This window comes from Amblyomma maculatum, chromosome 8 (genome assembly GCF_055883805.1).
Source record: "Amblyomma maculatum isolate TAMU_Amacu chromosome 8, ASM5588380v1, whole genome shotgun sequence".
In the NCBI taxonomy this organism is placed as follows: Eukaryota; Metazoa; Arthropoda; class Arachnida; order Ixodida; family Ixodidae; genus Amblyomma; species Amblyomma maculatum.
In genome coordinates, this window is record NC_139351.1 from 94855492 (window position 1) to 94872152 (window position 16661).

General features: G+C 46.0%; 1 protein-coding gene across 3 annotated transcripts in view; it reads left to right on the forward strand.

Annotated features, from left to right (window-relative positions):
• Positions 1-8156, forward strand: part of LOC146181862 (uncharacterized) — a 35741-nt gene extending 27585 nt beyond the window's left edge. For all 3 annotated transcript variants that reach the window (XM_084576872.1, XM_084576871.1, XM_084576870.1), the window contains exon 6: positions 5409-8156. In XM_084576872.1, coding sequence (XP_084432998.1) covers positions 5409-5722 — 314 coding nt within the window. In that variant the 3' untranslated portion in view covers positions 5723-8156. The remainder of the gene's footprint in view (positions 1-5408) is intronic.
• The last annotated feature ends 8505 nt before the right edge of the window (positions 8157-16661 follow it).

The following is a 16661-nucleotide window of genomic DNA, read 5'->3' on the forward strand; positions in this document are numbered from 1 at the left end:
GCCTTTAGACGGGCCGGTGCCCTAGAAGCTGCCACCGCCACAGTGCACACGTGTATTTCGCGAGGTGTTGTTCGGTGTACCAGGGCACGCTGGGCCTCCAGGTCCAAGCTGGACAGGGCTGAAACCCCTACCGCCCCAGAACAACACAAGCTAAAATGTCAACTAAGAAACTAGAATCGGTGTTTAACAATGCTGCTCTTACGAGTTCTGAAGGGCTGACAATTATTAGACTACCGTAATCGACATAGTCTGCGCCCAGACGTTGAATGTTCTGTACAAGCTTGCCTGGCACATCCGGCAGTTGCTACTGTTTTGAAAGCAGCAGCTATGCTACAGAGAGCACGGATCTCGGCATCAACAGTTTTTCATAATCGGCAAGCATACCCGCTGAATTGTTAATTTCAAACGATTTCGGCTTAGAAGCAGACACACCAAACGGTGCGTCTCTGGTCGTTGCTGCCAGCACGACTAGGAAATTTGCGACACTTGACACTATCCAGCAGATAAATGAAGGAAAAATGAGGGTGCTCGTTATAATGCATGAAGGAAAGAAGCCAACAGTTGGCGAGGCCAAGGAAAGCATTGGGGATTGTACTTTGTCTTTTTTTTTTTTTTAATTTTTACTTCGGTAATCACATAAATTAGTAATGCAATCTGCTTAGGGGAAAGATAATTAAACACATAGTAAAAGGAAAAACAATGCGCCTAGGGAGGGAACCGAACCTACGACTATAGTGCCTAGAATATACTGGCTAGTGTGTCGAGCGTGCCGGCTGGGATGGCTCGGAGAGCAATGAAAGCCGCCGGCGGCCGCATAGCGGCGCTGTGGTGCGAGAGGGTGCGAGCCGGTTTCTCGCGCACATTGCGCCGCGCTGCTGAGAGTTGGAAAGGGAGCTGCGCGTTGCTTTGGCTCACGTTTAATACTTTGTTTTAGAGCTCTTTCAGGAGCTTAGGATTGATATAACGTTTTAACATGCTAATGTTAATATCGAATTGCTTTGTGCAGATTGCTCGAACTTGAAAGCTCAATCGGTACGTGAGCCACACGCTAACCCGGTAAACGCACATGAGAGCTTTCGCGTTTGGAGGAATTCAAACTCAAAGAATACAAGTCACGAAACACAGATTCGGTTTAATAGAACGAAGGCAGCATGTTTAATCAAAGGTGACAATGCGAGTGGAAGGCAATGCTGGCATGTTCTTCCCACTCGTCCAGATATCCTAAAAAGTCTTCCAAGAAACGCATGTCTGGGCTACCCGGCTTAAGTGCACGCTTGGTTGTCCTGGAGGTCATTACTCGTATCAGGCGATTGATTAGCGTGACGAAGTCTTCTGTTGGTTGCACCCGAGTGTATATAGTCTCCACATGCCGCCATTGCAAAAAAAAGTCCTTTAATAACCTCATCTCCAAAAAGTTGGAATGCAAGGTCAACCTTCATCTTTTCAAAGTTATTGGGTCTTAAGCATAAGCTAGGCTGTTATCCACGGAAGGTATCCGCATCCATGTAACCGGAATGAGAATGTCCTCAAACGAATGATGGCCTCCGTGGTGGTTAGATGTCTGCAGTGTAGCCTGGCTGCCACTCTGTTCACCCACAATGCCCGCTTCACTGGAGCCGGAGGAGTCGTTGCAGTCTTGAAAGCCAGCTTCGAGAAAACAGGAGCCCTCGTTGATTTCCGAGCCCGAATCGCCGGGTCCAGTCCCTGCGTCCCGCTTATGGCGTTTACGAGGTGGTTGCTGCTCGCATATGTTTCTTTCCTTCCTTTTTGGTGCCGTCTTGGGCACAAGGTGTGGAGGGTATAATGGTAACGGTTTGAAAATAACGATGTTAAAATAACCATCATCTACATGCTTCTGTTTTGCACCCCAGTTATGTAACCCCCCTCACATATTACTCCAATCGGAGCCCGTGAGGTATTTGAATAAAAAGAAAAAAAAACAGCAGAACACAAACGAGGAACCTTTACTTACAGCGGCTAATTAAGGTACATCGCGGCCTGCGATTGCACAAGGTTTTGCCGAAGTCACCATCTTTTGAATGAAGAAGCTGACGAAGTTTTTTTTTTTTTCTCAGATACGCAATATGCACGAGACGCGGCCGGTTAATCGGATGAAGCTCGTTGGTAATGCCGCGCTTGCGGTGAAACATGCGCCTAATATATAACTGCATTCATATGACATATGTGTAGCGCAAAATGACAATCGAGGGACACAGAAAAGGTACACAACACAGGTGCTGTCTGTAGCGCCTGTGTACACTCTTTGCGCTACACACTGCCATGGAGCACCGTTACCGACTCGCCCAGGTTTGCATCCTTGTGAATATAAGTGCATGCTCTAAAAATGTTTCTCGCCAACAAAAGCAGTTGCCGTTTACCTTCAGTCATTTCTATCGATGCTTCGTTCCCATTGTACAGAATGCGTACTTACGTAGCATCAGATAGCGCAGTAATACGTACGCTCCTTGTTCTAGCGGTAGCCCTGTTTGCCAAAAAAGAAAGTCTTCTCTGTGCACCACCGCTTTCTCTTTGGCATTTTTCTCTGCAGTTTAGTTAGAGGCACTGGGGAAACAACAATCGGGAACCGCGCTTCACCACTGGCGACACAGTAAAAAAAGGGATACAGGCGAGCACAGAACGCGCGCACAAAACGAGGAAAAGAAAAAACCGATGCAATCGTCGCCGAGCAGGTAGAAGTGCGGAACGACTCACATGAGCAAACACCTACTCCGTAAATAAACTACTGCACCTTCGTGAAAGCAAAAGAGGCGCAGAAGCAGGTTTAACACGCACGCACAACACCAACAGATTGCCGTATTCTGAAGAGAGAAAACTGCGTCGTCTGCTCAGGTGGCACCCTCTTGACAAACAGCGCCCTCTGCCGCTAACGATTGGCTTTCATTGCAAACAGCGCCATCCTCGCCCATAGGGAAGCGCGGGCGCTCGTCACTTTAGCCAGTATATTCTAGGCACTATACTACGACCTCCGTCCGGTGCTCTTCCAACTGAGCTAGATCGGCCGCTGTCCCACCTGCTACTTTCTTGGGTATTAATGTTGCCTGTGTACGAACCTTGAGAGTGTTCACCAGCGCCACCTTCAACCATACCGGTGGACGTGGCACGTCCTGTGCTACTGCCAGCGCCACGTAGAACGTGATCAAGAGCGAGGGCGAAAGCTGTGCTAGAACTATCTAGAACCCTCTTACGCTGCCTATGGCTTCAAGACTGCCAGAACAGAGACCCCCGTAAGCTACAAGCAGATATATGAAGGGAAAATGAGGGTGCTCGTTATAATACATGAAGGAAAGAAGCCAACAGTCGGCAAGGCCAAGGAAAGCATTGAAGACTGTACTTTGTCTTTATCTTTTTTTTAGCTTTTACTTCGGTAATCACATAAATTAGTAATGTAATCTGTTTAGGGGAAAGATAATTAAACACAAAGTAGAAGGAAAAACAACGTGGCGATGTTTGCCAGCAACTCTACCTAGGGTACAGATGTGTTGAAAAAAACATTAACAAAATGACGTCACCAGAGCGGTGAAAATTGCACCGTGCAGCTGGCGCGGCTGGCACTGTACTGTGCTTTGCGAGCAGGATTGGCAATTTTGTTATCGGCGCGGTCGTAACCGCGGTGCTGAGTGTTGTTGTCGGCCACTCCGGAAACACGTCACTAGTGCTAATGTTTTTTCAACTCGACTGCACATCTGCAGATCTCGGTGATGCGTAGACTGCGATAATGAAGAGTCCTGCCATATTTACCATCACCATCATACCATGCACTCGGGGAATCAAGTTTTGCTGCAATGAGTTCGCACCGTTGATTTTACTCTACCGATAGAAGTACAAAAATTACTACCAATAGTACTATCGATAGCGCTATCTCGATAGGCTATCGAAATTACTATAGTACTGTCGATAGTACTATCAATATTACTATCGATAGTACTATCGATAGTTCTGCATCACTAGTGTTTTGCCTTCTGAGCATGACAAACATCTGCAGAATGACCTGTTTTCTTGCAGTGGTTGCACTGCAAGTTGCACATTGGTCAGTCGGAGCGGCTATGTGGGCTGTGACCACATAAATCGCATGAATTCTGGCCGGCTGCTTTCTGCCTTGCTGCTGTCACTTAGGCGGTTCTGTCACGTCTCGGTTAGAATCAATGGTGCTTAACTGCATAGAGGTTCAGTGACTAGGCACTGTTGCCTGCGGCCCCAGCATACTCTACTGTTTTTTGGCATCTTCCACTTGCTTTGCTTGAATCCACGCCTCCTTGAGGCTTATCTGAGGGCTCCTACACAGCTTGTCCGCTAGGAGGAATCCCACTGTGAAGCGGCCGCGGACAAGATGATCTTCTAATTTTGGTGGTGGCTGAAGCACAAAAAAAAAACAAGGACTTGAGCAAGACAGGGGACAAAGTGGTATCTCACGTCCTTTTTTTTTATTTTTTGCACTTTAGGCATCATCAAAATGAGCCAACTCCACCTAATACTCCAAGAAACAGCCTTACTGATGATCTTCTACTTCAGCAGAAGACACAATTTGCAGAGTTCTGCGTAGCAGATGTCTATGGTTTCACCCTACTGCTGGTCTCGATGAAACTGCGCTGACTCGCAAACTTCATTGATGCGATGAACGAAATTCATCGCATCTGTTTAGTTGTTCAGAGATGTGCCTAGGCCAAAAGTCACAAGAAGCGGATAAGCTCCTGGCCCTTGCAATGCAGCAGAGTCTAAACTTGAACATCTCTCGGCGCCTAGTGAAGGCCTGAAGCGAATGCATAGTCCTCGAATTGAATTTTGCCAGGAACCAGCACGTTCAAAGTTAGACCGTTCTGGCTAGCGCAAGGAAAGATCCGGCGATGATGCATTTGACAGAGCAAGCGCAAAGGCCGGTAGCTGTGTATCCCATTCCGAGGTCATGACAGATGCTCAGTGCCGCTGCTATGACATGTAGGAAAATGACTTGCATGTAATAAGCCATCTGGCAATGACAAATGTTGCCGTGGCAGACAATAGCTTCTACACAGTTGCTGGCTTGAGAATTGAGCCTCATGATAGGTTAATGAAGATGCCGCCCCTTAAGTTGCAGGCAGGAAAACGAAGTGCTTTGTCATGCACACACCTTGACCTCTTCTGACCCCATGTCACATACTATGGCCCTCAAGCACAACCTGCGGCAGCATTGACGCAGCCGAGCATACCAAGCATGTGAAACAAAACTGTGCCCTTTTTATTGCAGCACTTCGAACCTTGTATAAACAACTCCCAGCCACAGGCCTCTATGCTGCCTATTTAGTTGAGGGGCAGTGCCCTGTACAATTACTAATTTCCATAAGCAGATATAATTAGCTATGACACATTGTGTACCACATTCTATTGACACTGTTTTCCATTTCTTGGTGCAGGCACGGCCACCACACACCTCGAGAGTGACATGGATCCTACAGAACATTCACAAGTTCGGATAGGCAGCTGTACAACGACTGCCGATTCCAGTTCGTCTGAGAAGCAGCATCAGTGCAGCCATTGCAGCAAAGCCTTCAAAACAAAAAGTGACCTGATGTCTCACATCCGCATTCATAATAATGAACGTCCGCACCAGTGCCATTTTTGCTCTAAGAGGTTCAAACAAATAGGGCACCTAAAGGGACATCTCCGTAGCCACTCTAGGGACCGTCCATACAAGTGCCGCGATTGCGGGAAGAGCTTTACTCTTTAGAGTAGCCTGGCAAAGCATCACCGAATCCACTCAGGCAGTCGTCCATACAAGTGTGACATTTGCAACAAAACTTTCCATAACAGTACCAGTATGATTGAGCACCGTCGGCGCCACACTGGTGAGAAGCCACTCCATTGCAAACTGTGCCCCATGGCCTTTTCAGCTTCCAGCAACCTCAAAAGGCATTTACAGACTCACAAAGGCACAAAACCATTCAAGTGTCACTTTTGCGGGGATGCATTCCATGATAGGAGTGATTTAAGTGACCACAAAAATGAAATGCATATTATTTTATGAAGTTTTGTTGTCTTGTTTCAATTTCTGTCATGGCACGCATTCTTTCTTAGGCTATGCCAGTGGTTACAGATGCCAGTTTTTCCCACGTCAACAAGGTCTTTGCGCAAAAAACGATTAGACCCTGTGCATAATTCAGGTTTACGTCTCTCAACCGGAGCCTACAAGACATCACCTATGAACATGTGGAAACCAATGAGCCATCTCTTGAGGACAGAAGAATCATGCTAACATGTTCATATATTCTTAAGATCCGCTCACTACCAAACCACCTTTGCTACCCCATAGTTACAAAGTGCTCATCCAGAACCCTGGTGAACAACAAACCTCAAGCAGTCAGACCATTAATTCTTTGTTTTGAACAGATATACCAAGAATTGGACATACTTGATTCTCTTCCAAATATTGCCCGAAAACCCAGTCCACTGCCCCCTGGTACCATTTCCCCGCTGTACACGACTTTACATTGACACACTTTCGTAAGAAACAAACACCACATGAACACATAGTACAGGAGTTCTTGGCACTAAATGACAAATACAGAGATTACACAGCGTTCTATACAGATGGGTCTAAAACAGTATCTCATGTTGGAAGTGCTGTAGTACAAGAAAAATGGGAAAAAATAGTACAATTACCGGATTTCTCATCAATTTTCACAGCTGAATGTCACGCTATTTCTTTGGCGGTAGAAAAATATTAAAAACAGGTTTTGATAATAGCATCATTTATACCGATTCTCTCAGCGTTATCACAGCATTAAATCATAGAAATGCTACAGAACCTCTAATCGGAAACGTCATTCATAATATAATAGCCGCAGAACAATTAAACTCTGTTGGGTACTAAGCCACGTTGGAATCAGCGGCAATGAGAGAGCTGATGCATGTGCTGCAGCAGCCCGTCATACTAAAATACAGCCAGTCAACATACCACATAAAAATGTTCTAAGACTTGTAAAGAGAAAACAGAGTAATATGGCAGACCTCATGGAACAACAAAATAAATAATAAATTGCACCTTTCAAGTTGATCACTGAAGAATAGAAATCAGGCAGTCACCAAAAACACTTCATCGAAGTCATTTTATGTTGTCTTCGCATCGGACACACTCATCTGACACATAGCTTCATTCTAAAGAAAGACTACAGACCTCTCTGTGAAAGATGCGGAGGTGAACTAACAATAAACCATGTCATACTTTCGTGCACTGAACTAGAGAAGTTAAGGAAAAACTTTTTTGCACGTTTTTATACAAAACGGATCCCTCTCCATCCCAGCCTTGTTCCTGGCACATGATGGCCCGAGTTGCTTATGCGCCAGAAAACCCAATACGATACAATACTTGAGTGTGTACGTCCTCAAAGTACACAGGCTTTTTCTATGAAAAAAAGTGGCACTAATAAGCTTCATATGCATCATTGATATTGGGATTATAGCACAGCCAGCATCATTTTTTATGGGGCAAGGATTTCAGCAGTGTTGCCTAAATTGGCATAATTTGTGGAACATTTGTGCGACTTCAAGCCTTTTTGCCAGCAAAAGCATTCAAGAGCCAATGAGGACCGAACTTCAGATTGTCACATTGCGAGTGGATGTGTTTTTCACTGCTTCACAATTTCATGTATTGACTCTGCTGCTCTGTTTCTCGGTGCACAAAAACTTAAAAGCCTTGGTCATATATCACGCTTTAGCATTGTTTCTAAATATAAATGGGTTATTTTAGCGTGCAGCTCATAAGCACTCATCCTTGGCCTGAGTGGTGTCACTGGAAGGTTAACCGGTGGTCAGCTAAAGGTTTCTCAGAGAGCACTTCACAGTTTCCACTGGCCAACCTGGGGCGCAAGATTCTACTCAGCCTCGGGCAACCTTTCATTTTCATATCGAACATTGACCTCTCCGACATTTTGCTGAAAAGCAGCATGGTGATCATTAAGGGCCCATTACACTATCACATCTTGCCCTTAAATGCGAAGCTTAAGTGTCACCCCACATTTTGTTGCTTGTTCAAAAAGATACTTGTTTACAGTAGCACAAAGAAAGAAAAAGCAAACAGAGCAAGTGGATTTGAACTACCTCTTTTTGCATCAAAAACGCTTTGCTAACACAATTATCCTCAGATCCATAGAGAATCAATGCATTCAATTATGCTTATTTGGTTTTATGTGTGTGTGTGTGTGTGTGTGTGTGTGTGTGTGTGTGTGTGTGTGTGTGTGTGTGTGTGTGTGTGTGTGTGTGTGTGTGTGTGTGTGTGTGTGTGTGTGTGTGTGTGTGTGTGTGTGTGTGTGTGTGTGTGTGTGTGTGTGTGTGTGTGTGTGTGTGTGTGTGTGTGTGTGTGTGTGTGTGTGTGTGTGTGTGTGTGTGTGTGTGTGTGTGTGTGTGTGTGTGTGTGTGTGTGTGTGTGTGTGTGTGGTGGGTGGGTGGGTGGGTGGGTGGGTGGGTGGGTGGGTGGGTGGGTGGGTGGGTGGGTGGGTGGGTGGGTGGGTGGGTGGGTGGGTGGGTGGGTGGGTGGGTGGGTGGGTGGGTGGATGGATGGATGGATGGATGGATGGATGGATGGATGGATGGATGGATAACTTTATTAGGGAGCCGGCAAACGACGGGTTAAAGCGTCGTGACGCTGGCCAAGCGTCTACCCGGGGTTAAGCCCTACTCTGCACTACCTCATTTGGCCCGTTTGTGGTGGGTTGTGAGGCTTGTGCTTTTCTTTCGAGCGCACCCCGGGCCTGCTGAACGGCCCATAGTTGCATGTCCGCGTCTGTATTCTGCACAGCACTTTGAAGTTCCGGCTCGTCACCTCTAGAGTGGAAGCCGCGGAAATTGTGCTATAATATTTCTTCGTAAAATTTTTATGATTGGCTTATAGGTGGCGCTGCTTGATTGGAACCACTGTTGCACTGTACCTTTGACAGAATGGATGCATGCTTCTTACTCATGCCGACGAAGAAGCGAGGTTTCCTGTGATGTAGAGAGCTGCTGTCAGATTTTTTATTACCGAGTGTCATAATCATTGCTGTCACTATCTTCGGTTTTAGGCTCTCAGTGTAGTGTCTTACATTTATGTAAAGATAAAAACACTGTGCCATACCTATCCACATTTTTGTGAAATGTTTGTCTCCTTTGAAGCAAAGGCTTTACTACGCTAGGTAAAGAAGTCATCGTGTAAGGCCCTGTCTGAACCTCAAGTGACCTCGCAGGTACAGTAAAATCTCGTTGAAACGTGTTTTCTTAAATTCAGGGAAAAATTGCTATCTTGAAATGCCTGATATCGAAAAACAGCTGAATGAGAATTGAGACGAACTGCCTAAAACTGTAGACTAGCACTTATAGGCATCCAGTATTCACAGCTTCTTTTTTAACTTTCGCAGAATATAGTCCGTATTTGCATTGTCCTAAATACGGAAGAGATTTAGTAACAGATCTGGTTCACAGAAGATAATGACTAGCCAAATCACTTCCTTGGTTGTTTCCGGATGCTTCACCCCCTTACATCAGTGACGTGTGGAGAAGCCATTGCAGTAACTTATAGTTGCCGTGTCATTGCTCATGCTGCGTCCCCTAGACCCGGCTCGCTCGTATGCAAGCGAATAGCTGTAGTTATCAAATGGTTCACCCCTATTCCCCTTGGGCACTGCAAAGAAGCCACCTCATTTCTCCACATAAAGTCATTTCCACGGGAGTGGATGCCTCGTATGTCGGCTTTTTCCTTTTTTTTATGCTTCACCCCTTTTAATTTAGGCTTAGCAGAAAAGCAACTGTGACGGGCGAGCGCCGCTGATCAGGTTTTCATGTTGCGAGCGCTCGTTAGCACATGTCCAGTTGATCACAAAATATATTATACGACAACAATTCATAGAAATCTCAAGCATTAGTAATTGGGAAATCATGTTATGCAGGAACATGTTAAGCGGGAAAAATATAGCGGAACTCTATGGGAGATGTTTTACTGCCCGCTATTTTGAACGTATCAAACGGAGAATCTTATTAACCAAGAACATATCAACAAGGTTCTACTGTACTGCGCCTTGCCTTCCCTATAGACCAATATACAATTGAAACGAAAGCTTCACTACGCTAGGTGGAGCTGGTCTTCGTGTGGCACTAAATTTGCTTTTCAAGCGACTTTACCTGATTGAGTGTGCATATCCAAGGTTTTGTGTAGTCCAGCCAAAGGTATATTGCGCTTTCCTTTTCCCAACACCTTACTTAAACACAGAGGCAGCCCTGTGCTGGTGCAGTGTCAGCGCACATTGCCCCCAGATGGCCAAAATTGCTCTCACTCTTTCTGCTTCCCTCAAGTCTGACAGATACTGTGCCTTTCCTTTCTTATAATCCAATGTACATAGTTTACAAAAAAAAATAATGAAAACATGACTTTGACCTGGTTAGATGCCGCTCAAAAGTATAAGGTGCCTTCCTTTCCCCAGAACCTAATTTAAAGAAAAATTATGGAAGAACTTCGAATTGAAAAGGCATTGTTACAAGAGCCGTCGCTGAACACTCACAGCTTTTGCTGGTTCAAGTCGTGCTTAAATCCCCACAATTTTTTTTTATGTAAATGGAATTTCTTTTCACCATTTGTGTGTATGTCTGATCTCTTTTCCAAGAACAGTGTGGCTTAGGTGACACATCTTTGTTATGTTCTATATTGTTGAAGATTTTTAGTCTGTGTCACGGCACCACCTCTTGTTACTCGCTTTGGCAGTCGGATGTATACATGCTTGGAAAGCACTCTAACATACTGCTTCCTACACTCACTTTCAGTGCAGCCTGGTGAAAGGAGAGGGGGAAGCGTATCGTGGAAAGCGACAGCTTTCAGAGTTATGTACCATAGCAGAAGACTGCTGACACCTGCCAACAACGCTGTGATTACGCAGTTGCTCATGAAGATGATGAGCCAATAACCGTTTCATGCTTACATCTAGTCTTGGTTATGGGAGAGGCAGTAATTCATTTTGTGTGTGTGTTTTGTATACAAGTCTGCAAACTGACAAGTTTCCGATTTAATTTACTGGTTATCGCAACGAAATCAGTGTTTGGTCATGCAGTAGTACATAATTTGGGCTATAATTTGTGCATTCAGTGAGCTCCCTGGGTTGCCTTACAAAAAAGCTGCATCGCAGTTAGCATCAGCTATGGTGACAACAGCAGTTTTGCAGAGACGTCGGCAAGAGTTTTCTGCAGCCTCCAGCAGTAATGAGTGGCAAGGGGTCCTATGGGGCACAAGAAGCAAAGGCAGCTTGCTTGAGAAAAAAAAAACAATCAAAGGCAACACAAAGCCTCTGATGAGCAGGACAGGATCACGGCATCTCCTTCTAAAGCACAGCGCCGAGGGTGTGTGGTTGGAGACAGCAATACAGAAGCTGAAGCCAGGTGCTCTTGCCATGCTACTAAGATAGCCGCCTGGCATTCCAAACCAGGACACATGCCACATTGTGGGAAGCAAGGAACAAAGTGAAGATCATACTTGAAAATCACGAGGACAACTAACACCTCATCATAATAAATGAGAGTCTAGCTGACATATCGAAAAATTCCGTTCCCCAGGTCACAGGGGAGTATACGCGAAGGAAGATAAGCTAGTCAGCTCTAAGATGTTCTCAAAGCAATGTGGTTTGGTTTGATTTATTGGGTTTAACGTCCTAAAGTGACCCAGGCAATGAGAGATGCTCTCAAAGCAATGTAATTGTGTATGCAGTCCTAAATGTAGCTAATAATGAGAGCACAGAGGTTAGAGGACATGCGTGGAACATGGTACTGGAAAAACTGTGCCAGAACTGGGGCCGCAGGTAGAGTTTGATTGGATGTCAAGGCATGCAAAGAAAAGTGGCCGTTACTAACAGGTGACACAGCACATAGAGAAGAAACTGGGGGGATGGGCACGTGCTTTTTTACGGTTGATAAGTTGCCCAACCGGCAGGCCACATCCAAACAGGTGATATTCAGAAAGGCAACCACTCAACAAATACAGCTTGATGGAAGCCTTGGGAAAAGTGCTCGTGCAGATGGTTTCTCAAGGGGAGGAACTGCAGTCGATACCAATAAGGTTGCACCTGTCAGTCGGCTAGAAATCGCCAGTACTGACATAGTGCGAACTAGCAAACGACAGGACAAGGGCACCAGGGAAGACAAAAGGAAGCGTCGCAAGGCAAGTGAGCCGCAGAACCAGGTCACACTTGCTTTCCCTAATATGCATGAAGGGAAGAGATAAATTAAGTGGAGCCAGCAAAACGTGCATGATGATGGGGTAAACATAACGGCACTGAAAGGGACCTACTCAAAGAAGCCCCACCAAAAATAGCCAGGCCTATCATGGAAATCTTGCAACTGGCTCAACAAGGAGAACAAACGAGGTAGTACTGGTTTTGTGTGAGACTACTCACCACAATGGACCAGAATTAAAGCAGAATGTCTAGAACACTTGTGGTTGACAGGACAGATTGCCGATATCTGAGTAGCCCTTACGGCGGCGTGCCTGCAACCGTGATCAAATGGAGTCCAGAACAACGACATGTATGCCTGCTTGGGTGATGATGCTGGTGCCTTGGTCCAACACCATAAGTTACTGTGGGGGACTTCAATGTCCACATTGAGGAACTGAATGGCAGGACAGGTGCTAATGGACACAGGCTGTTAGAACTTGCAGAGAGAAAAGGCCTGGTGGCATCAAATTGCTCCCCCACGAACAGTTGGATGAGGACATTACGGCAGCGGAGATGTGGTACGCGATAGGACAACTGGAAGACCTCGACAGCGGGATCATATGGCATCTCAAGCAAAATCCTCAGGAACTTAGACATCGGCTCAGTGCCGGCCCTAACAGACCTCATGGACACCTACTGGAGGAAAGAAGAGGGACCACAGGAATGGAAACACCAAAGTGACACTCATACCGGAACCAGGAAAGAAACTAGAAAACTTAAGGCCCATTTCGTTAACGTCGTGCCTTGGCAAACTAATGGAACATGTTCTCAATATTCTTCAGGGTTATGTCGAGGATGACCTCATCCCCCCAACCATGGTAGGATTCAGACCCAACCTCTTGACGCAGGATGTTGTGATCCAGCTGTCAATGGATATTCTGGATCGCAGGTACTGTCATGGAACGATGGCAATACTGGGGATTGATCTCTAAAGCCTTCGATAACGTCTCGCTCGAGGTGATATTAGAAAACTTCTTGCTTTTGAATCCTGGAGAGAATCTTTCGGTACGTCCAGCCCTTCCTTTCGATCAGGGCGGCCAAGCTCACTCAGACGCCATATCTCTGGGCGGAAGGGGAACACCACAAGGCTCTGTGATGTCGTCGTTCCTCTTAAACATTGCACTGATAACACTGCCTCCTAGACTCGCCGCCATCGAGGGGCTACAGCATACATTTTAACTGGACGACATCCTGTGGGTGAACAGGGGAAGTGATGCCCAAATAGAAAGTGTGCTTCAGGAAGCAGTTGACACCACTGAGACATGCTCTACGGGCAGGTCTTGAATGCTCACACTCGATGTCCAAACTTCTCATAGTCCGAGAAGGCCCCAATCAAAAGAACAGACCTCCAACTTCTGCAATCAGTGTAGAACTCAAGGAGCTACCAATCAAAGAAGTAGACACCATCCAAATCCTAGGAATGCTCATTCAGAGTAACCACAAAAACTTAGCAGCATTAGAAAAACTAGCCACAACAGTCACCCAAACAGCCAGACTAATTAAACGAATAGCCAACGAGAGGAGAGGCACGAAAGAATGGGACACCTGTTGACTCTTTCAGGCTTTCGTCATCACCAGGCTAGTCTACGCTCAGCCCTATCTGCACCTTTACCAAGACGAAAAGGAAAAGGTTGAGTGTCTTATCCGGCAAGCTTACAAGACAGCACTAGGACTATCGAGGAACATCTCAACCGATAGGCTCGTAGCACTTTGAATGCACAACACGCTTGAACTCAAGGAAGCGCATTTAATATAGCAGTACTCCAGACTGGCAAGCACCAAAGCCAGAGGGCTTGTCTTGCTAAGGTTTGGCATCAATGCCGAACCCATGGCAGACGATCCCAGGAAAATACCTGCAGCAATCAGGAAGGAGCTTGTTATCAAGCCCCTTTCTAAGAATGTGCACCCCATTCACCATGAAGACAGGGGACTATCACACGCATCTGCACTACATGCCAAATGCAAAGGAAACCATGTCAGTTGCTTATGTGGATGCGACCAAATATGAAGAGACTGGCCATGGTTTCAAGATTTGTGCGGTGACTAGGGCCTGTGAGTCCATGCCTTTCAATGTCTTATCTTCAGCTACTCTGCACACCAGATCTCCGAGGCTGCAGAGGAAGCAGCCATCGCGCTAGTCATCACTTCTACGCCGATGTTATAGTCAGTGACTCCAAAATAGCCATACAGAATTTTGGGAAGGGTCGTATATCGGCTGCCGCCAGGAATGTCCTCAAAAGCTACCATCCAGTCCCTGGTAGGACGATAGAACTGGTATGGGTTCCGGCTCACTCGGGCAATCCCAGTAACGAGAAGGCTCACGAATATGTCCGAGGTTTCGTCGACCGGGTGGCAAGTCCCTCGTCTCCCACGGGTGCGAGGGAGAGCTTGCTCTCATTCTGTGATATAACTCACCATTTTAGCCTGGAAAAGCAAATCATTCCCCCCCACATAATTCATTAAGCAAGGCCAAGGAGATACTCTGGTGCCAGCTACAAACCCGCTTCTTCCCTTGCCCCAAAGCATATTGGTAAATATTCAAAGAGCAGGTGACCCCAAATGCTAAGAGCGTGGCGCCGACGCCACTTTAAACCACATTACACGTAGGTGCGCGGCTTATTCACCACCTATCGGTTTGCTGCCAGCTCCATTTCTAGTGGAGTAAGAGACCGTGCTGCGCTGCTCGGTCCCGGACATCCATGCTCGGGTCACTGAGTAGGCCGAACAGATCGCCAACAGGACGCAACTGGTAGCCATCTGGCGCGGCCAACAATCCTACTGAACCCTTGCCTCTAAAAACCGATGAAAATAAGTTTTTCCATCCATCCATCCATCCATCCCCTAAACGTGACAGTACGTGCCATCACATGGGCTGTAGAACAAAATTCTTGTATTGACTATGCCCCAATAACTGAGTGTCTGTTTGAAATTCTGTCAGTTATGAATGTACATGAAGATGTTAAAGGCAACTTGGGAACTGACCATATTTCTATCTGGCTTGTATATTAGAAGGGATACCAGAAGACTAGGGCAAAGCAAAAAGTTAAATTTCGAAGGCCAAGAGCAAGATTCACTTGTTGCTCTCGATTCCTGGTCTTCAATGTAAGCTAGAAGAATGAAACTGCAGGATAGACTCATATGAGGACGTAGTACAGGAGTTGGCACCAACTAAAGCAGCACACAGAGGCTGGGCACATTGGGTTGTGGCTTTGCCCTACAGCACTATGAGGAGGGTTAGCCTGTGGTGCGACAGATCCTTTCCAAGCTCTAAGTTGATATTGTGCTCCTTGTAATACAGCGAAGGTCATGGCGGAAGGAAAGAAAGAAAGAAAGTTTTTTTCCTTCCTCTGAGGTACTCCAAAGACTTCAAATGTGGCACGGCTCACCAGCTACATTTTGATGAGTACAAATCATCGGGTGGGGGACTGAAGGGCAATCACTTGAGTAACACAAGGGGTACTTGCGTAAACAACTGATGGATCAAACAATATATCTAGGCATGTCATACAACAGAAGTAGACAGAGCTATATTTGTCAGCATGAAAAACGCCTCATTAATGTAAAGGCTGGTAAGGTGCCAGGTACAAGGGCGTACGAAACACCGTATGCTGTGGTCATTTAACCGCTACGAGGTGGTACGTGCAGGCCACGTGAAAATTAATGAACAATTATTAGAATGCTGTCCTGCGCATCTCGACTATGACAAAAGTATTTCTGGAGCGGCGCCAGCCGGATGTGGGTCGACTCGCGTGAGGCCGTTAGAAGGCGGTATGTTACATTGGGATCCGGTAAAAACGTCACAGGAAAAAACGTCCCCGGAGCAAATGGCCCCGGACAAAAAAAGTCCCTACATTTGCGAAGTTGGAAAAAGTGTCCCCGAACGGGGACTGAAGTCTTGCGCTACAGGAAGTAGACTGCGTTTCCCCGTGGCGAACTGCAATGATGAATGATGCATGTTAACTTTATTACAGCGGTTTCACGGTTTCACCTTCCGACTTGGAATTGAACGCGAACATCTAACTGATACGGACATTCATAAAAAAAAAAAAAAATGCAGCGGTAATACAGTGACAGCGCCTCGTCTTCGCTTTCGCCAATCCGCTCGTACTTTTCTCAGTGGGCGGTATTACTATGGTGGCTAGAAGATACCATAGTAATAGTATTACCGATTGGTCTATTAGATTTGCCATATGATTGCTTAACGAGCTGCGGATCCTTCACTATGCTTTTACCCAGCTCTAGTAAACATTTACAGCGCCCAGAGGATGCAGGTTCCAAATGGTCACATTTAATTCAAAGCCAAGAATGGCATAAAACGCGTATTATTATTATTATTATTATTATTATTTTTTTTTTCATGTAGGTTCCGGAAGAAATCATTTTTAGGGGCGGTTTCTGCCTTGGGGACGTTTTTTCCTAGCTGCCGCTTCCTCAGGGGCCGTT